Here is a 22,338-nt window from a genome sequence, read left to right as displayed (position 1 = left end):
CCTTTAGCTGCCAGGAACTTCCCCCTTGGAACCAGGATGGGAATACTGGCTCAAAAATGAGTAATTAAAAGTTCTGGTTTTTGAGAGGTTATATATTCTTTTCTTTTTCTGAACTTGATTCTGGGTTTAGTTTGGTTACCTTTCAAACAAAAGTCTCTTCTAAGTTTGGACCCAGTTTAATTTTTAAAATATATTGAACTGTATGAAAATTTTACTTGAAATTGTTTTAGAGAGTGGGAAATCAAAGAACTAGGAAAAGGAGCAAAAGATTATAACCCAACAGCCTGATGAGGAAAATGGAGAAGTCCATTTATTATTCACAAACTAAAGAGAACACACTTGATCAATATGGGAAATACTTTTTGTGCAGAAATTCTGACATCTTAATCTGCTTCAGTCTGTACTGGCTCACAGCTGTCATCTTCCATCAGTGTCTTAGGGATTCCCTTTGTCTCTCTTATGTCAGATCTGTTTTTGGTTAAGTCCCATTATTTTCCTTTTCCTTGGTTTACTCTCACATATTGGGTTGAAGCACATCCCCCAGTAGCTTGTGAAAAGGAAAAATGAGAGGTAAGTATTTTGAGACCTTGCATGTTTGAAAATGTTATTTTACCCTTACATTTGATTGCTATTTTGGCAGGGTATAGAATTCTCGAGTAGCCTCCATGCCCAATTTTGAAGGCATCTGCTAGCTTCCAGGGTGACTACTGGAAGTCAGATGCCATTCTGTTCCTTATCTTTTGTATATATGACCGGTTTTTCTCTCTCTTGAAGCTTATAGCATTATCTTTGTCCCAGTGTTCTGTTCCTGGTAAGGGTCCATTCTCATCCTGCATACCAGGTGCTTGGTGGGATCTTTCAATCTGAAACCTGTGTCCTTCAGTTCTGGGAAATTTTCTTGAACTATTTCTTTAATGATTCCTCATCCATTTTCTCTTTCTAGAATTCCTGTTATTCAGATGTTAGACCTCCAGGATTGGTTCTCTGATTTTCTGATTTTTTTCCTCTTTATTTCCAGCAGTGTCTTCTTGCTGTACTTTGTGGGAGATTTTCTCAACTTAATCTTCTAATTTATATTGTTTTATTTTTCTGGTCTCATATTTTTAATATTTAGAGCCCTCTTTGAATGTTCTTTTATTTAGTAACATTTTTGGTTCATGATTGCAGTATCTTCTCTCTCGGAATATACTATTTGTGTGTCTATACACATACACACAAATTCATTGATTCATATCTATATTTTCTTCTTCCTGCATATTCTCTGACCTCCAAGGTTTATTTCTTTGTTTGTTTTCCCTGTATGTTTCCTTTGGTCTTTGTCTTTCTATGGGCTTTCCTCAGATAGTGATCTTGGCAGTCTACTCATGCTCAAGAGTGGAACCCTAAAAAGCTGAGATTATAAACTGAGAGTGGGGGTAGGGGCTCTTCAACTGCTTGAGCATGACCTAGCTGAGCTATTCAGTCTCTAATTCAGTCTCTTTAGAATTTTCTTTTGGGCTTGACATGGAATACTCTTCCTTCCTCCTGCTTGAAGGGCAAAAAAACTTGGCTACTGGAATCTGCTTTTTTCTTTCTTTTTGCAGCCCCACTCTCTTGCTTCTGCAGTCCATTTCTCTAAGACTATCCAAGTTATCCTTCTTAATATTCCCTTTTCTACTGTCCCTAATTTGCTTCATTTCTCTCTTTAAAACTTGCTCAAGGTGCAAGACCTCCAGAAGTTTTACTTTAATTCCGCAGCAAAGCACCAACTATTATATGCTTCTTTTCCAGAACAAAGTATTTTTTAATTTTAATTTAATTATATGCATTTATGTTCTCTAATGTATATTTGTTACATGCACTGGAAACCTCGTCTTGTATGGTGCTGTGTACCCCATGGGTGCTAAATAAAGGCTTGCGACTAGCAACTGGAATTCCGGTCCGTTAATTCTGCCTCCGTTTATGATAGGCCCGTTTAGGCCAAACTCATTGGGATACAATTCTTAGAAAAAACGAGTAAATCCTCAGAAGAGCAATAATTTCTCCAGCCGAGCCCAGGGTCTTTGGCCGCCTTTCCTCCGACTCTCGGGAAAGGGAAAGTGGCGGCAGGGTGGGGAGCGCCTGGCGTGTTTAAAAGAAAAGATTCAGATTCGGATCTGCAGAGAAAGACAGCTCCTGTGTGAACGAGAACCCCATCTGCAAACCCAGCGTGTCTCGTCGCTGGGAGTTTTCCCCTGCCCCGGGGGAACAGTCACAGCGGATTTTACGAAAACGAAACTTCGCGGCCGCCCGTGAACTTCCGGGAGCGCGGGCGCGGCGCACAGCCGGCGGGAGCCGTCGCGGACACAGCCATGGAGCCCCCCGAGGAGTCCACCACGGAGCGCCCCGCGGCCTCCTGGCTCCAGCCGACCCGCGGCGCCGCCTGGGCCGAGGCGCAGGACGCGCTCCCCCGCCCCACTGGTGAGTACCGCGCGGGGGCTCCGGGCGGGGCGGGGGCCCGCAAATTCAGGGCCGGCCCCGGGCCTGCTCTCTGGCCGCGGCCGCTTCAGGGCCCGGGACCCGCCTCTCGAGCCGAGCCGCCGGGGCTGCGCTGAGGAACTTGTCTTGGCGGCCCCGTGTCCCCTCCACCGGCCGTGGGGGCCGTTTCGCAGTGGCTCTGTGTCCGCTCCCCCCCCCCCCCCGCCCAGGCCTTCCCGTAAGAAGCGAGCGTGTCTTCCGTTTCCCTCTCCCACTGCTGATGGGGCAGCCCACGGCCACTGGCCGCTCCCTTAGGGATACCGGCACCCAGGGAAGCCCGCGCCTCCCCCCGCGCGTAAACCAGTGCTGTCGCGGAAGGGCCGTCGGAGAGGGAGGCAGGAGGTGGGCCCCTGCTTGAAGAGAGTCCGCTGGGTCTCAGAAAGCAGTTTGGAAAGTTTCCACAGAGAATGGGACTTTTTGGAACCATCCCTTCGTCTCCATTTAGTGGTTCAAGCCTTCAGCGGCCCTCTCCAGGAGGGAGGCAGCCACTCGGCCCCGTGCCTTCGCTTGAGTGAGCAGGTATAGATCTGCTGTGATGTGCCAGGCGCGGGGCTGGGTCCTCGGGATACGGAGATGGGTTCCATAGACCCTGCCCTAAAGAATCTAATAGGCAGCTTGCATGTGACCTGGTGAGAACCACAGAGGCACAAATGAGGGGCTCCTAACTCAGCCTGGTGTTCAGAGAAAGCTTTTTGCAGGTCAGCATGCCCGATTTTTTGTTTTAAAAGGAGTCAGCAAGAGGTAGCAAGGTTGAAAGGGTGGTCAGGACAGAAGTGAAGACACTAGTAAAGGCACCCGACACAAAACGTCGTATAATGGCAACCAGAAGCCAAGCAGTTGAATATTTCATTCAGTGTTTGTGTGGACCGAGGAGTTACTGGAAGTGAGGTTTCATCCTGACCTTTTCCCCAAATTCCAGACTCATATGACCAATTTCAGCAATACCTAGAATGATCTTAAACTCGTGTCTCCCAAAGAGAACCCTTGTTTCTCCATACATACCCACATACTCCAAACCTGCTCAACCACCAGCCTTCTTCATTCCATTCACCCAGTTGCTCAGATGGAAAACCTTGGGGGCTCCCTGCGGGCTTCTCTTTCCTCCTCCACCTCCCATCTAATCCATTAGCCAGACCAGTCAGCTCTGTCTTCAGAATATGTCTCAAGCCTGACTGCTTCTCACCACCTCCACCACTACCAAGGCAAGCCACCCAAGCCCAGGACACTGTCATCTCCTGCCTGGACTTTTGGTCTCCTGGCTTCTACTCTACCCTCTCATACAGACAGGACAGCACAGCCACAAGAAAGATGTTTAAAAAGCAAAGGGCAAGTGTGATTCTCTGACTCAGAGCCCTCCAGTAATCTCTCATTACTTTCAGAATAATCTCTTACTGTGGCCTACGGTGCCCCCCATGTCCTGATTTGATCCAGCCCCTGCCCATCTTGATGACTCTGCCACCCCTCACAGCCTGTGTGTTCCCTAAGCCCCCAAACCTGTCCATGCCTCAAGGTCTTTCTGTTTGCATCCCATTTCTCACTTCTGCGCCATATTCAAATCTCTACTGAAATGTATTCTCCACAGCTTTGCCTGCCCATCCTATTTAATAGAGCACTCCACCCCTGCCCTCATTACTCTCTACCTCCTTCCCCTGCTCTATTTTTCTTCATAGCACTTATCACTACCTGAAGAAGAATACTTGTTTGATGTCTGTCTCTACTACTAGAATGTAAGTTCCATGAGAGTTGAAACTCTCATCTTGTTCTCTGATTTATTTCTAGTGCCTAGAACAGTACCAGGTAGGTTCTCATTAAATATTTGTTGAAGGAATGAATGGGCTTGTATGTACCACTAGGGGGCTCAGCTTCTCTTCTGTAGGTGAACGAGAGGGGTCGTTAATTTAACAGGAGAGACACGTGAGCAGTTGTGCATTTTAGATAGATCACTCTGGCAGCAACAAGAAGAGTGGAGTCATGACAAGGAAAGCAGAGGCAGGGAGATGAGATTACCAGAATGGACCAGGCGAAAGACAGGGCAGGGCAGTCCACCTTCCACACTGCTGCCAAACCTCTCTTTCTCTTAAACACACATGTGCATACGCACAGACGTACATAATGTGCCTACACACAGAGAGATCAGGTCATGGTACTTCCAGTCGTAATTAGGACTTGTTGGCTGCAAATAGTACAAAAACAACTTTATCTAATTTAGGCAAAAGGGATGCTTGTTACTGAGAAGCAGGGAGACCAGATTTACAGACCCCCGGAGCATGGATGCTGTAGCATTTTCCAGAAAGGGCCAGGAATTAGGACCTGAGAAACCATCATAAACTGACAGCATTCTCCTCTGTCTCTTATTTCTGCATCTCTTAGCATATCTGCTTTGTTCTTTTCTTTCTTTGGTCCAGTTTTCCTGGAAATGGGAAAGAGGATACTGCCTTCACAGCCTCCCAGTTTTTATATCTCCTTCTTCAAGAAACCAGCCCAATCTGAACTAAAATTTTCTTTTCTGAAGTCTCTATATCTGAAAGATGGGCAGGTTGGTCCTCTGGGACTGTCAGCTGTGCCTAGGGAAATCAAGTCACATGATACAAACATGCCTGCTGGCGATCATCCCTGTGTATAGATAGTGAGCTAGATCGATACCCTAAAGAAGTCCACTGAATATCCTACCCCTTGGCTGCCCACTGCCTCTACCCCACAAGATAGTTATCGGTATTCCTGTTCATACATTCTAAAGCTGTCCCCAGTAATGTATTCTGATTATCCCAAATACATATTCAGTCACACTTAACTTCTCCCAAAGTTATAGCCGGTCACATCATCCAGAGACATTGTGATGGAGCCCTTCATTTTCCAAGTGTATTACCAAGTTCATTACCAAGCCTCTAAGTAATGTCTACTCTTCCTCTGTTTTGGTCTTCATCCTTCGGGTGCGCAGTCACTGGACTCAGTGATAAAGTTGACTTTTCTCACTCCTCTGATATACAATGGAAGAACTAAAATAGTAAACTGCAATAAAAACTATTGATCAAAGGAGAAAAAAAGAAGAAATTTCCAAGCCATCACTATAAATTGGTTGCCAGTCAAAAACATAGACCATACCCTACTGGAAGGGGATTGTAAATGGAATTATAGGATTAATGAAACTTATTCCATCAGTTTCACTCATATCTTCAGTGGCAGAATGTGTTCCTTGGCTATCTTATCTGCCTACCCCAGATTCTGTCCTCTGGGTAGGTTGCCTTTATCTGGTGGGCTTTAAGACCATCTCTGGGAAGAGAAGAATTGAGAAGACACCCCTGAACCCCTGCAGAGGGTGTGGCCTTAACAATCCCTTACCAGGTGGAGCTGGGCGTGGACATTGCTGAGGAACCAAGATTCACTGTGTTGGTTTGAGTTAGTCATAGTTCATGTGTTTGTGGCTTGTAATTTTTCTGCAGCTTCATTCTGGAAAACCTTTTGTGGCTGCCAGTTACATTTTTGAGAATTCTTGTCGAGTCTGTCTCTGTGAGTCCTCAGGCCTGCTAGACCCTGTAGAAGGACCCTGGGGAGCCCTGCTGATCATCAGTGTTCTTGGTCTCACCTATTGATGGAAACCAATGGGCTCTTCCCTAAAATGCCCTAGCCCCCGTGATTCACCTGTCTCTCTCATTGTCTGAATCTATACAGTTCCTGAGTTCACATGGTGAGAGATATCAAGTTAGCCAAATGTATTTGGTTCCTGAGTTTTGGATAACTCATAGAAAGCATTCAGATAGTGAGGGATGCCTGTCTCCGCAAAAGCCTCTATCGTGACTCCCCCAACTACAGAGAGTTATGTACATCCTCCAGTCTAGAAGAGTAAACGGGCTAGAAGAGCCAAGATCTTTTAGGAAAACTGTGATGAGGGGGCATTTTAGCAGGAAAAAGCCATGGGGGGAGCCTGTGTGTCCCTCCCTCGGTTTTTGTCCGTCAGCAACTGGGAACAAACTCCAGGTCAGAGCATAGCAGTGTTGCCACCACCTCCCTATTCCCAGGTGCCAAGACCCTAGGAGCCTGCCGACTTGGGAGTGCAGCTCAGACAGGCACAGAGTCCCCAGAGCAAGCAGAGGGGGCCATGCTCAGGGACCAGCGGCCTGACAGCTTAGCCTAATGCAGCCCGCCTGTCTGAAGGTCCGGCTTTGCACCGGAAAAGATGATGCTGCACAGAAATGTCCAGCTCTTGTACAACAAGGGACACTGCGCCTCCTGTCAAACATTATCATATTATTTTACTAGGGAATTTTTAAAGGGAATTTTAGCACTAGTAATTTAACTGACACTTGTTTTTAGCCTGTGCTTTACACATTTTAATGTCCAGTTTGAGTGTTCTTTTAAATAAGAACACAGTATTCTATCAAAGTAGGTTTGGGGCTCAAGGTGAATAAAATTTGGGGTTTTTTTTTTCCGGTTTTCATCCTAGGACAGAGACTTTGTGTTGTTAAGTTATTAAAATATGTTCTAAAGCATTGAAAATTTTAAAGTCTGGTATTGGTGGAGGAAGTGACAGGTCAATCGAAAAATAGAAGTACAGGAAAAAACCCAAATATATATAATACTTAAATATGTGAAAAGGAGATTTCAAATTCAGTGGCTCATGATTATGAAAATAAGTTAGAGCCCCATCTCATATTTTATAATAAAATCAATTTCATATTAATACATAATGTAACAAAATAAAAATTCTAGAAGAAGAGAGGTGTTTTCTAAATTATGTCCTCCTCACCTAAGAGCAGAAACTATGGAAGATTGATAATAATTTTATCAAATAAAACATTTAAACATTCTGTATATCGAAGAACATTATAAACAAAGTTAAAAGATCACATTTTGACCAAAGAAGGTTTAATATCCTGAATACATGACAAGCTCTTATAAATCAATAAAAGAAAGTAGAGAATAATCCACTAAAAAACTGGGCTGGGACATCAGTGCCAGAAAAGAAATGCAAATACCACCTTATGGTATATTAAATTCATTTATTATAGATTATGATCCACTTCTCTCTGCACTTCACGCTCTTTCCTTTGGCATGGTCATCCAATCTTCTGTCCTAGAAATACTTTTATAATATGTTTTAAATCAGGTAGACAGATACCCTTTCAATTTTTTTTCAAAGTTTTCTTCACTGTCCATGCCCGTTTATTTTCCAAATAATCAGTTTTTTTTCAAGTTCTTTAAAATAACCTTCTTGGGATCTAAGTTGAAATGACATTAAACCTAAAACTTATTTGGGGTAGAAGTGACAACATTATAATGTCCAGCCTTCCTATCCAGGAGCTCACTATTTTTCTTTATGTCACAGTGAGATTGAGCTTCTTAAAACAACTCTTTCGTCATGTTATGCCCCTGCTCAAAAACCCTTCCTGGCAACCTTTCACCATATTTCTCAAATTCTTTTCCAGCTTCCTTTGCACAGACTCTCCTCTTCAGCCTGGCTGGTTTTCTGTCTTGGCCTTTTCCCCCATCACTGCTTCTGTGGGCAACGTCCCTCCCACCCCCGTTCCCCTTTCTCTCCATCTCCAGGTTGTACCAGCTCAAGGCCCAGGGCCATGACAGCACTCCATCCCACAGGGAGCCCTTCCTCCTCTGTCTCCAGAGCATGTATTTTAGTTCTCACTCAATTAGCAGTTATATTACCTTGTGGCATTGATTCTGTTATCTTATTTTCCTAATTGCTATTTGGTCTCCTTGTTTATTTTGTAAGCTTCTTGAAGGCAACAGTTCCGTCTCATATTTCTGTATATCCTCTGCTGTGCTGTTCCACACAGTAGCCACTCACCATATATGGCTATTGAGCGCTTAAAACGTGGCTCATCCGATTGAAAAATGCTGTGAGCACAAAATACACTGGGTTTCAAAGACTCACTGCAAAAGAATGACTTAATTTTTATATTGATTAAATGCTGAAAGGATAATATTTTAAATATATTTGGTTGAATAAAGCATATTATTAAAATTAATTTCATCTGTGTCTTTTTGCTTTTTTTCATGAGATGCCTAGAAATTTGTCAGCTACACCTGTGGCTCACATTTGTGGCTCACACTATGTTTCTGTTGGACATTCTGTTGGAAAGCATGGGTCCGGAGCGTCCGGCACAGTGACTCTCCTGCAAGAGGTGCTCCCAAATCGGTGGTTGGTTGACAAATGCAAAGAAGAAGCTAGCCCATTTCATTTCATCTGAAAGAATTTCCCTCAATGTCCCTGCTTTTTCCTGGTTGGGTGGGAGCCGGAGTACTAATTTGTATCCCCACTGTGAGGTAGGACCCAAATCCAGGCAACAGGAATTAATAAAGAAGAAATTCATCGGAGCGTGAAATAAATGCTAGCTCCAAAGTGCAGTCTTCTGGCTTTGTGAAATGCAAGACCTAATTTAAGAGAGATGCCAAGAGATCGTACACTTTTGAATAACAAAAAGGACTTTTAGGAGCCCCTTATGTGGTTAACCGCATCTAAATGTCAAACTTTCACCACTAAATGATAAAATAAATCTTTGTTTCAAAACGAGAATTTGACGATTAAGTATAAAAGCTGTTTTCTACTACAGAAAAACAAGTAAATAAGAGGAGGAGCAAAGAAATGTTAAATGGATGCTGTGGTCAAATTAATAGCTAACTAGTAGGTTAGCAAGGGTTACCTCTCACTGACACCCCCAGTGGGATATTGGGAACAGCTAGCTTTTTCCTCCCTCTCTCTGCCTCTTCCCTGTTCTTCCTAGCTCTCCTTCTCTTAGATTTCTTTCCTTTCTTCCATTCCGCTCTTTTTAAAGCGAAATCTATTTTCTACCTTCGTGTCTCTTTCTCTCCTATCGTCTTATAATACTAGAGTAAAGCATGTTTAAATTAAAGTACATTGCTCATCTACTTCTTTGATTCACCTAAATGTATTTTGGAATATAGTATGACGTAAGGATCTAAAACAAATTTTTTTTACAGGTAGTTAACGAGAGCTCTATTTCTTGGATACACCATTGTTTTCTTGTTGATTTGTAATGATAATGATAATTATTATTGAGAGGTTGTTATAGGCCAGGCAATGTTTTGAGAGCTTTGTATTTAAATTCCTGGTCATGTTTCCTGAATAAAGGTTTTCCTCATCTTTAAGCATTTTAAATGAATTCAGTTATTTTTTCTTTTCTTTTGTTAAGCCATTAAAAAAAATACAAAGTAAGTTGCTTTTCCAGTTGGGTCCCGATTTTCTTTTCCCCCTGGAAGTTGAGAATCATAAAAACAAGTGCCCTGGTTTCTACTTTAAGACTGGTGGAAGTTATGAAGACCAAGAAACTCCACTTTTCCCTTTCTTATCAGGGATGTTACTTATAGGTGTCTTTCAGGTTACAGAAAAGATGGAAAAAAGGAACTGTGCACTCTGCCCCAAAGACCTCGAGTGTAGTGTCATGTATTTTGCACGATCAGAGAATATAGCTGCGCATGAAAATTGTTTGGTAAGTTACTTGAAAACACATGAGTTCTTTTAGGGAAAGAGATACCAAAATAGATAAATGGTACTTTGGATACAAAGAATGACTAGTGGCTATGGTTTGAGCTTTTAAGTGAGGATTTGGGGATCATGTTTTTCTAATTTTTTAAACTGTTTCAGATTTTATCACCTCATGATTACTTTTATTTGTAACTGATCAAACAACGAATTATGATGAAGCTTCTTTAAAGATATTTTAATGAAATATTTCAAATATAACAGATACTCATAGACATTTCACCCAGATTTGTAAAATTATGATATTTGCTTCAGCTTGATTTTTTTTAAAGAAATTAAACATAATTAATGACTTTTTACTACTTTCTAGTCCCCACTCTCCATCCCTCCCCAGAGGTAATTGCTGTCACAAATTTAGTGATTCTTATTATTTTGTGTTTTTAATTTTATGCTCCCACCACATATATTTAAATATTTATAAGCGAGATATGGTAATTGTTTTACATGTTCGTGGACTTTATAGAATTTTTATCATTCTTTGGGTTATTGAGATTTATCCGTGTTGATAAACGTAGCTCTAAGTCTTTAATTTTAAATGTTACAGTATTCCATTTCGTGACTATATCACTATTTAACTATTCTCCTGTGAATGAGCATTTAGGTTTTTCCAGTTTTTTTCTGTGACTTACCAGCTGTCGTGAACATCCTTGTATAGCTCTCCTAATTCACAGGAGAATTTCTCTGATCTAGGGCACATAGCTGAAAGCAGAACTGCTGGACACAGGGAGGGAGCGCTTTGCACCTCATAAATGCGCCAAATTGCTATCCAAAGGGATTGTACCAAGTTTAGCTCCCACTGCTGTTTCAGAGTTCGTTTCTCTTCTTCCTTGCCAACACTTGACATTATGAGATTTTGGTTTTTTCCTCTCTTTTGAGTGTGAAATGGTCTCTCATTGTTTTCACTTGCAGTCCCTAGGTTACTAGCAGGGTTGCACCTGGTTGGCTGTGCTTTTGTGTGCTTCTGTTTTTCGCTTCTGTGACTTGTGTTCTTAGACTACACTTTATCTTTGAGAAGTTGGTTTTTCTTATACTTATTTATTTAAAAATAAATAGATGCTAATTCTTTATTATATATTTTGGCTTTTAATTTTATTTATATTTTCTTTCAGAAAAGCTTATAATGAAGTTAAATTCATTATTATTTTCGTTTATAATTTATAGGATTTTTTTCTGCTAAGAAATTCTTTTCCATACTAAGGTTCTTTTTTCCCAAAAGTTTTAAAATTTTACTTTTCTTATTTAGCTTCTTAATCCAGCTGGAATTTATTTGGACTGCCATGTAAAGTAGGGATCTACTTTTATTTTTTTCCATTTAATTAATCACTTTTCCCAGTACTGTTTATTGAATAATCTATCCTTTCCTCACCAATTTGTAGTGATAATAATGATTACCATTGTTATTATTTGGTGTTTGCCGTGCGTAAGGCAATGTTCTGGGAATTTAACCTATATTAGACTATTGATCCTCACAACCCTAAGAGGTTGTGTCTGGCTGCACGCCTACTGAGCAGTGCAGGATAGGTTGCAGAGAGACTAAAGAAAACACTGGAGACAGCATATGAGATGTAAAAGTTTATTGGGTCTTACTTACAGGGAGTGTCCAGGAGCAGCCTGCTGGACGGAGTTGTACACCTGCACTCTCGACCATGAACAGGGAGGGGTTACTTATATAGGCAGGGGAAGAAAAGGCTGTGTGCTTGCCAAGAGGGACTGTCCTTGCATGGCTGCATTGCAGGGATCAGTAGCTCTGGGGGAAGGGCTCTATGTCCCCTCAGAATGTGATTTCATTGAGAGAAACAGTTACAATACCCAACAGTTGGTGTCCTGCCCAGAAGGGGGCCAGAAGGACCCATGGTTAAGGTAGGACACATAGGCTAGTGCCCCTACAGGTAGGTTATTATGCCCAAACTAAAGAGGAAACAACTGAGACACAGAGAAATTAAGTCACTTGCCCAAGGTCACACAGCTGTAAGTGACTGAGCAAGGATTCTCACCCAAGATGTCTAATTCTGGAACCCTCACGCTTATCCACTGTGCTAACAACGTGATATATTGCATGTGCACAGATCTGTTTCTGGCTCTCTATTCTGTTGCATTGATCACTGTGTGTACACCTGAACTGGTACAACACTGTCTTAATTACTATGATTTTATGATAAGCTTTGACTGTTTTTTTTGGCACATTGAATTTTTGGATCAGCTTATCAGGTTTCACAAATATTCCTCGTGGAATTTTAACTGGAATTCCATTGAATTTATAGATGAATTTGGGAAAAAACAGACACCCTCATGATAAATGAGTCTTTTTATATATTAACAGGGTCTGTCTCTTCAATTATTCATGTCTTCTTTTATGAATTTCAAAAACGTTCAGTAAGTTTTTGTCTGTAGAGGTCTATAATTTTGGGTTAGGCTTATTCCTGGCTTTGTTTTTTTTGTTTTTATGTTAATTTTTCCTAATAGCGCTTTTCAAAATGTGCTATTATTGGTATATACAGACACTATTGATTTTTTTTATTGATCTTGTCCAACAATCTTACCAAACTCTTACTAGTTCTTAAAATCTTTATATTCATCTGGATATTTTATTTAGACAATCCTCATTTGTAAATAAAGATGATTTTATTTTTTTCCTTGTAGTTTTTGGGCCTCTTTTTCTTGTTTTATTGCATTTTTCTAGAACATTCTGTCATATGGTGATTAGAAGCATTTAAAGTAGGGAGCCTCATCTTGTTTCTTATATCAACGGAATACTTCTAAGATCTTATTAAATTTGTGTATACTTTAGGTTTTTAATACTTTGACTTTATTAAAATAAGGAAGTTCTAGTTTGCTAAAATTTACAGTATTGAATTTATGAAACAGTTTTTCTCACATTTATTGTGATGATCTTCTGGATTCTTTTCTTCTCTTTCTCTAGCCATGCACAATGCTGGATGCTTTATCTTTTTTTTTATGTACACAGTTTGATGGTTTTTTTAAATGTCAAACTTACTGAAAAGCTGCACAGTGTAAAGAACTTTTTTTGCTGTTGGCACCATCTGAAATTAAATTGAAACATGGTGTGTTATCTTTCCCAAATACTTTTAGTGTGTATTTCCTACAAACAAGAACATTCTCTCACATAATCACAATATAATCATCAAAATCAGGAAATTAACATTAATATAGGGACCAGCCCCGTGGCCGAGTGGTTAAGTCCGCTTGCCACTTTGGTGGCCCAGGGTTTCATCGGTTCAGATCCTGGGCGTGGACATGGCACCACTCACCAGGCCATGCTGAGGCGGCGTCCCACATAGCACAACCAGAGGCACTCACAACTAGAATATGCAACTATGTACTGAGGGGCTTTGGGGAGAAGAAGAAGAAAAAAGAAAGATTGGCAACAGATGTTAGCTCAGGTGCCAATCTTTAAAAAAAAAGAAAAATTAAATATATTATTACTGCCTAATCCTCAAGCCACTCAGGTTTCACCTACTCTTGTAGTAACGTACTTTATAACAAGGATTCCAGTTCGCAGTTGCATTTGGTTTTCGTGTCTCAAATTTTCTCCTTTTAATCTGTTAGTAATATGTTTTCTGCTGTTAAACCATTCTGAGATTAACACCAGTTGATTATGAAGTTTTATTCTAATATACTATTAATGTTAATTTGATACTATCTTTAGTTAACTTTATTGGTATAATTTACATAAAACAAAATGCTCTCATTTTAATATACAGTTCGGAAAGTTTTAAGACATTTATTTACCAATGTAACCACCACCATCATCAAGATATAGAATATTTCTGTTACCCCAGAAGGTACCTTCATGCCTCCTTGGAATCAGTTCCTCCCCACCCCCAGTCCCTGTAGATGGATCTTGTCTTTTCTCGAATCTTATATGAAAGGAATCCTACAGTATGTATTCTTTAGTGTCTGGCTTCTTTAGCTTAGCACAGTATTTGGAGATTCTTCTGTGTTGTTACATGTATCTGTATTTCGTTCCTTTTTATTTCTGCATAGTATTCCATTGTATGGATATATCACAGTTTGGCTATCCATTCACCTGTTGATAGACATATGTATTATTTCCAGCTTGGGGATATTAGGATAAATCTGCTATGAACATCTGTATGTGAGACTTTGTGTGGACATAGGCTTTTACTTCTCTTGAGTGAATATAAGAGGAATGCTGGATTATAAAGTAAGTGCTTTAACTATAAAGGTGATTGCATCATTTTATACTTCTACCAGCAATATGTAAGAGTTTCATTTGTTCCACATCCTCGTTGACACTTGGTATTTTCAGTCTTTTTAATTTTAGCCATTCTAATGAATATATATTGGTATCTCATTGTGATTTCAGTTTGCCTGAGGGTTAATGATATTGAGTATCTTTTCAGGTGCTTATTCGCCATTTATCACTCTCCTTCTATGAAGTGTCTCTTCAAGTTTTTTCCTATTTTTAATTGAATTTTTTTGTCTTATTATTGAGTTGTAAGAGCTTTTCCCTTATTCTGGATACAAGTCTTTTGTCAGATATCCATATTGAGAATATTTTCTCCCAGTCACTTGCTTACATTTTTGTTTTCTTAGCAATGTCTTTCAAAGAGCAAAAAGTTTTAACTTTGATGAAGTCCAACTTAACTTTTTCTTTATAGTTTCTGCTTTTTATAAGAAATCTTTGCCTATGCCAATATCACAAAAATTCTCTCTGGTTTTTCATGTCCTTTGTTATTTGAGTATATGAGTAATGTTGATCTTCAGTTCAGAGGTAGGTAGGATTCTTGGGGTTTCAAGTAACACACAGAAACTTGAGCCAACCTAAACATAAAAGGGGCTTTGTAGTAAGGTTGCAGAGGCATTTCATGGCTCCTAAAGGCAGGCACGCAGGCAGGTGTAAAAAACAGGAGCTTGAAAGATGCCAGGAACCCAGGATGTCCTCTCTCACCCTCATTTTTGTTTTTCTCTCTTTGCAGAGTGGCTTGCTCTGACCATTTAGCTCAGAGCCTATTCCATTCCCCTAGGATAGGGAATCTGATTTTCCTGGCTTGGGGTCAGGGCCCCAACCAGGTCCACTTAGCCATTAGGGGTCTGGGTTATGCAGTATAAAACATGCCTGGGGATGAGGGCCACTCCCAAAGAAAAGCAGGGTGGCTTGTGATCTGCTCACACACCCCAAAAGGTGGTCACTGTTCTACCCCCAATCCATCTTCCACTCCTAATGAGTTATTTTTGGTACTATTTTCTGACTTGTAGCTTTCAACATTACTTTGTGCATACTCTGGATTTTTTTTTTCCCAATCTGCAGCTATATTCTTCAGCACTTGTGGAATGTGAGGATCATGATTCACATAATGCTGATAGAAATTTTGATGTGAAATCAGTAAAGAAAGAAATCAAGAGAGGAAGCAAGTTGGTACGTATGAAAGATTTTTTTACTTATATAAGGTGAACAGACCCTCAGGGGGTGCCTTCAAAAGAAAGTCTGTTTGATTGATAAACCAGGGGTAGAGATGCATCTTGGCGAGCTGAAAGATGTAGGACCTGTGCTGGAAACTTAGATTTGACTGAAAATGTAATATTTTAAAATAAACTACCACACTTTTTATCAGCAAAGTAAATCTTAGTTAGAATGCTTTTGGTTGTAAGTAGAAGGAACCCCAACTCAAACTGGCTTTAATAAAAAGAATTCTTATTTTCTCACTTAGCCAGAGGAAAAACTGGCTTCAAGGTTGGTTGATTCAGTGGCTCAATTATGTTATCAAGGGCCCGTCATCCTTCCTGCCCACAACATCACCTGGTCCCTTTGTGATTACAGGTGGCTACAGGCAGCAACTGAAGAGTCAGGCTTTCTTGTTCCTGTCTAGTGAAAGAGAAAGTTCATCCCCAAGCATGGAATAAGAGCCCTTGCCCTTCCAAAAGTTTAATTAGGCTGCTCCCCTCTTCCTGCACTAGTTGCTAGAGGTGAGCATAACTAATCAGATGTACCCTTGGAGCTGGGGTCAGCTCCCTGTGGGAAGGAAGAACGCTGAGTAGTTACCCTACTGGGTCCATTACAGTAGACTTCCTCTATCAAAGGCTCTTCACAGCTTAACAAGCAGTACGACAAGAGTGAGCACCTGATGCCCTTACCACAATGAGGTTAATGATCTGGAACATTGATTGTTTCTAAGGTGTCAGCATACATGGACAGTTTCCATGCAGCCTGAGGTGCTTTGAGAGGGGTCAGCACTGAACACTCTGCAACAGGCACCTCAGTGCACTTGGGGCTCAGGAAGCCTTCCTAGTTGGGAAGGGAGGTGAAAACAAAGATGGGGAAGGGGAAAATTCCAGAGAGAGGGAACAGGATGTGCAAAAGTCTAGATGGCAAGAAAGAAATGGCACATTGATAAAACTGTAAGCATATGACTCTCCATGCGTTCTCTTTACTGACTTCATGGAATTCCATAGGATGTACCAGAACGCTTGAAGCCATTCCCTTATTGTTAGATAATGGGTTGATTCTCGTTTTTCACCATAACGACTAATCTTTGCACATTATCCTTGTGTACTTGTTTGAGTGTTGCTGTGGAGCACATTCCTAGAAGTAGAATGGCTGAGCCAAAGGGAATTCCCTTTAAAAGTTTTGAAGCACGCTGGCAAACTGTCCCCCGCCAAGGTTGTACCACTTTAAACTTCTGTCCATGGTGGATGAAAGAGCACTTTTCCCAGCCCTTGACAAAAGTGAACATCACAGATCTTGTTATTTTTTGCCAGTCTGACAGAAAGTTTTACCTTGCGTTTATTTCCCTGATCACTGGACAGGTCAAATATGATTTCTCTCCAGGCATCTCCCGTCCTCCCGGCTCACTCGGCTCCAGCAGTTCTTCAATGATCCCTTTACCGTCAGGCCCCACCTCATAGCCATGGTCCCACTGCAGTCACCCTGTTGCAGACACCCTGTACGCCCCGCCCCCACGCACCACTTCCTTACTTGCCTAGAAAGCCCCAGCCCTGGTGAAGTGCACCCGCCTGTTGTCTGCAGATGCTGAGTAGCACTGGCACTTGAGCAGCTGCAACTGGAGAAAAACCCACAGATATGTTGACTGATCTTAGATTCATGGCCACAAACCTCAAACAGACCCTCGACACTTCACCCTTCACCCTCCACATTTACTATTTCACATCCTCTCATCTCTCTTCAAAACCTCTCCCCACCCTAACTTCTTATCTCCAAGTTGATGACTATGGCTGATTTTCTTTTTGATAGACTTTTATTTTTTAGTGCAGGTTTAGGCACAGAACAACTGAGGGGAAGGTATGGAGATTTCCCATCTGCCCCCTGCCCCCACACATGCACAGCCTCCCCTTTATCAACGTTCCTCACCAGAGCGGTGTAAACCAATGAACCTACACTGATACACCATAATCACCCAAAGTCCAGAGTTTACGTTACGGTTCACTCTTGGTGTTATACGTTTCTTTGCCTGATTTTTACTGAGAAAATGGAAACCATCAGACAGGAGTTCCTACTGTTGAAACCACCGCTTACCCACCTCTGTCCCCAGACTCTCAGACCTCCCTCCTGTCAAAGCCAACCCTCCACTTGGGCTTTGGAGCCCCCTCCTCCCCTCCTTAAGACTAGGCTCTTACACCTCCCTCTGCCCCCTTCACATCAGTACCCCCCTTTCTACTAGATGTTCCTTTCGGCATATAAACATGATCAACTGATCATGTCATCTTAAAAAGTAAATCCTCCCTTATACACAAAAAACTGGTCACTTACAATGTCACTTCTCTGTCCTTAGTTGACCTTTCAGCAGTGTTCATCACACGGTTATCTGTGCCCTGCATCCTGAAGCACTTTCTTTTGACTTCCTAGACACTCTGCAAGTATGTCTCTTACCTTTCTGGCTGCTTGTTCCCAGGCACCTTGGTTGTTTTTCCTCCTCTGGTTGACCTCTGAAGTTTGGAGTGCCCAAAGCTTTGTCCTGGGCTCCTTCTTCAATCTGAACATTCTTCCTATGTAACCTCATCCATTTCCTGTGCCTTCAATACCATGCTTATGCCAGGGACTCTATCTCCAGCCCCGACGATCAACCTGACATATCTGTATGGATATCTAATAGCATCTCATGTTAAACTGGCCAAAAAAGACCACAGCTCCATCCCCTACACACTTCAGAAAAACTTGTGTGCTCTTCACCTCAATAAACAGCACATCATTCATCCATCATCATCTCATCAACCTCCCAGCCAATATTGAGCTCACACCATCACCCTACAGTCCCTGCATCCTCTACCTCTCTCTCTATCACTGATCCGCCGTTATGAAGTTGCTGATCTCACTCTCTTGGACAGTTGTTGAACGCTACTAATACTAGTCCTGCTTTCTCTCCTGCTCATCCCTGCCGCAGCCCATTCTCCACACAGCAATCAGAATAGTGTCTTAAAAATATTAACAGTTTATTCCTCTTGCATGAAGATAAAACCCCAACTCCTTACTCTGCCTCATAAGCCCTGCATGACCCAGCCTTACCTCCTGGATCTTATCTCAGACTCTTCCCCTTGGTCATGACTCATCTCTGCTCCAACAACACTGGCCTATCCCTCTTGTCCTTCTGGTAAGCTTGCCAACAGGAAAGCTCATTCTTGCCACAAGAACATAAGGCCTTCTGCTTAGAATGTCCTCTCCTTGCTTTTCTGCGTTCTAGGAGCTCTTATTATTCAAATCTAACCTTCTATATCACCTCCTTAGAGAGGCCTTTACTGACCACCCAGTCTGAGGTAGGGACCAAGTGACACTCTGTCACTTTGCTTTATTTTAATTCTCTACAAAGCATATATCTATGTTTTTAGGTTTGCTTTATTTGATCACTGTGTGTCTGTCTCCACTAGAACATTCACTCCATGCGGGCAGGCACCTTATCCACCACAGTTGCCCCTTCTCCTGGGCCGGTGCCTGCCGCATCACACTACTCAAGAGTCTAAATGAATGAACGTGTGTTAGCCATTTGTATTTCCTCTGTGATTTATTTGCCTGCTCCCATTTTTCTGCGGGTTATCAGAGTCTTAACCCTTAATCAAATATGCAGCAAACATTGTCTTTTCCTTTTAATTTTTTTATGCTATCACCATAAGAATAGAAGTTCAAATTTTTTATATACAGTAGTGTCCCCTTATCCACATGGGATATGTTCCAAGACCCCCAGTGGATGCCTGAAACCTCGAATAGTACCAGACCCTATATATACTTTGTTTTTCCCTATACATACATACCTAGGATAAAGTTTAATTTATAAATTAGGCACAGTAAGAAAATATCCGAATTGCTGGCATCGCTACTCTTGCACTTTGGGGCCATTATTAAGTAAGATAAGACTTATTTGAACACAAGCACTGTGATACCACGACAGTCGATCTGGTAACCCGGACAGCCACTAAGTGAGGAGCCAGCAGGTAGTGCCTACGGTGTGGATACGGGGGACAAAGGAAGGATTCACGTCCAGGCGGGACAGAGCAGGAACATGTGAGATTTCGGCACACTACTCAGAACAGTGCCCAATTTAAAATGTATGAATTATTTATCTCTGCAATTTTCTATTTAATATTTTTGGACCGTGGTTGACTGCAGACAGTTGAAACCGTGTAAAATGAAACCGTGGCTAAGGGGCGCTACTGTAGTCAGATCTGTCAGTCTTTCTCTTTGCAGCTTCTGGGTTTCCTGCCTTGCTTAGAAAGCTTTCCTCACCTCAATACTATTCTTTTCTTCTTTCTGTTATATTTTCTAATGTTCTAATTTTTACTTTTTTATATAGTTAGAGCTTTAATCCATGTAGAATTTATTTGGGAACGTATTGTGAGGTAGAGATCTTTTATTTTATTCCTACACATATAGTGAGATGGCCTCCCCAAATTAAGTGATCATTCTTTGTGCTCTGTTTTGAAATTTCACCTCTAGCATAATCCAATTTCTCACCCAGAGTTGAATTTTCTTCATCTACTTATAGAGTTGCTTGTACTAACCTGGGAATATTGTGTGAGCTGTCGCATGATTTGCAAGGTGGTTTCATTGTGCCTCCACTTCATTCAGCCGGAGCATGATGTAAACCAGCCTTGATCAAGATTCGGATTCCCCTAAACTAACTGGGTTTCTGTGGCCATGCATGGTCCTCCTAGCCATGTCTACAATACTTTCTTATATAACATACCAGATCAACAGACTAATATGTAAAAGCGAGAGATCAAATAAATTGAACTAAGAAAAAACTTACTACTCAGGGTTTTGGGTTTTTTTAATTTTTGACCCTACTACATAGATTCCCAAGAGATTTCACTTACTTTATCTCACCTTGTCCTCAGTAGTAACTCTGTAAGACAGGCATTGTTAACCTCAGGGAGGAATCTGGGTCTCAGAGAGGGGAGGTGACTGGCTGGAGATCACACAGCTCTTAGTGGCACAGCCCGGGGCTGCCCTTGCCACAGGCTTAGTGTCCCTAATAGGACCCCTTGCCTGGAGCTTGACAATTTTGCCAGCCTGCTTTTTAGAAATCTCTTTTAAAAAGAGAGAAAGAGATTGTTTTTATTGAAACAAAAAGGGTTTTCTGCTTTTAATCAGATAATTATAAAACAGTCTGTCCCAGGTATTCTAGTTAGCTAAGGTTTTTGCTGAAATTTCAAAATGAGCAGCCAAATGCTAGTACCTAATGTTTGTAGCTGAGGACGTTAGGGCTGCTGACTTAAAAATAACATTTAATGACATCTTTAACTTTGAATTTTAACAAAGATTATGAAAAACAGATGCTTACTCGGTAAAATCTATTCTTCTGTAGAGATGCAAATTTTGTGGTAAAAAAGGAGCCACCGTGGGATGTGAAGTACAAGCGTGTTTAAAGAATTACCACTTTTTCTGTGCCAAGAATGACAACGCAGTTCTACAAACTGATGGATCTCAAGGAATTTATAAGTATTTAATAAAACAGTTTAAAGCCACATTTGGGGGATTGGAATAAGGAATGGTTAGATTAACAAGGAGACTTTTTAGGCTAATTTTATGCAAATGGTTTCCAAGTAAGAACGTGGTTTGGGGGATGCCCGGTTGGGAACCTGACGTCACAACACCCTGCCTGAATGTCATAGGGAGAAAATAAGCAAGATTGGTTTTGGTTTTGGTTTTAATCTTCCTACATACTTTCTTTCCTGGTTGAAAGCACTGGCTGTCATAGTGGTCTGAGTGACCTAATGGGTGAGACCGGGAACTGGTTCACACTTGCTCTTTTCTGCAAACAGGAAAGGAGCCTGACTTGTCAGCCACAGGCCCGTGGTTTATCCCTCTTGACTGCCAAATGCATGTGTTTTCCCACCAATGTCACCGCCATCTTACCTATAAGTAGCCTCTAAAAATGATAAACTATGCAACAAATCTGGTAATCAGTCTTTACGTCCTTGAGGAAACATATCCTGTGCGTATTGCGTTTGGCTTTTAAATCTTCCTTCACTACTTCCAGTGATTCTTTAATGTTGATTTTGACCCAGTAAGGCATATTTCAAGTCCAAGAGAATTATGTTTGTTTTATCCAGGAAGAAAGTTGATCTTCCTTCTGCTGAATTGTAATATTCCCCTTTTCACTATTAGTATTGACCCTCCCACAGAGCTCCTTCTATTATGACTTCTCCAGTGACCTTACACACCCACTAGAAAGACTGTTAGTAGCAGAGCTACAAGACCAAAGAAAAGGGAGTCAACTTCCTGCTATATCTTAAAGTTTGAAAAAATTACTGATCACACATTAGTAGCACCAGTGAATAGAGACTCAATAAAAAAATCATTTTTGTCGTTGTTTTATCAAATATCAGGTGAACTGTTGTGCATTTTTAAATTGAATTTAAACATTCAGGGTGGCTGTCATACACGGGACACCTTGCTAGTTGCAGTGAGAATGTAAGAGGAACAAGATATAGCCGACACCTCAGAGATGTTATCACCTCATAGGAGGACCAGAAAAGTCAAAACTAATAGAAGCATGTGGCATGATAGGAGCAGGAAGAGATTTACATGAAACCAGCTTGGCCTTGAGTTGATAATTGTTGAAACTGGTTGTTGAAACATGGAGGGGGGGGGGTTCATCATATCTCCTCCACTGTTATATATGTTTGAAATTTCCATAATAAAAAAAATTTAAGTACCTGGCAAATGAAAGCGCTCAGAGATACAGAATCCAAAGGGTTAGGAGATTAATTTTGACTTGAGGAGGGGGTGGGGTTGCTAGGAAGACTGCAGGAGGGAGGTCGAAATTGGTGTAAGACAGGAAGAATTCATGTGTTCCCATAGGCAAAGGTGACCCTGCATCCAGGGACAGGAC

The 22,338-nt window shown here is 41.3% G+C and overlaps 1 protein-coding gene across 3 annotated transcripts in view; it reads left to right on the top strand.

The window, feature by feature from the left end:
* The window catches only part of SETDB2 (SET domain bifurcated histone lysine methyltransferase 2), a 75,313-nt gene that overhangs the window by 44,330 nt on the left and 8,645 nt on the right, over positions 1 to 22,338 (top strand). The window contains exons 1-4 of one of the 3 annotated variants that reach the window (XM_014838950.3): positions 1,932 to 2,439; positions 9,838 to 9,959; positions 15,306 to 15,413; positions 20,809 to 20,942. In XM_014838950.3, coding sequence (XP_014694436.1) covers positions 2,331 to 2,439; positions 9,838 to 9,959; positions 15,306 to 15,413; positions 20,809 to 20,942 — 473 coding nt within the window. In that variant the 5' untranslated portion in view covers positions 1,932 to 2,330. Of the gene's footprint in view, positions 1 to 1,931; positions 2,440 to 9,837; positions 9,960 to 15,305; positions 15,414 to 20,808; positions 20,943 to 22,338 lie in introns of those variants that run through there. The other 2 variants (XM_014838954.3, XM_070520636.1) reach the window with 2 other exon arrangements.

This window comes from Equus asinus, chromosome 11, assembly GCF_041296235.1.
Source record: "Equus asinus isolate D_3611 breed Donkey chromosome 11, EquAss-T2T_v2, whole genome shotgun sequence".
NCBI classification, from domain to species: Eukaryota; Metazoa; Chordata; class Mammalia; order Perissodactyla; family Equidae; genus Equus; species Equus asinus.
The sequence above is the reverse complement of the archived record's forward strand: the minus strand, read 5'-3'. Positions and strand labels throughout refer to the sequence as shown.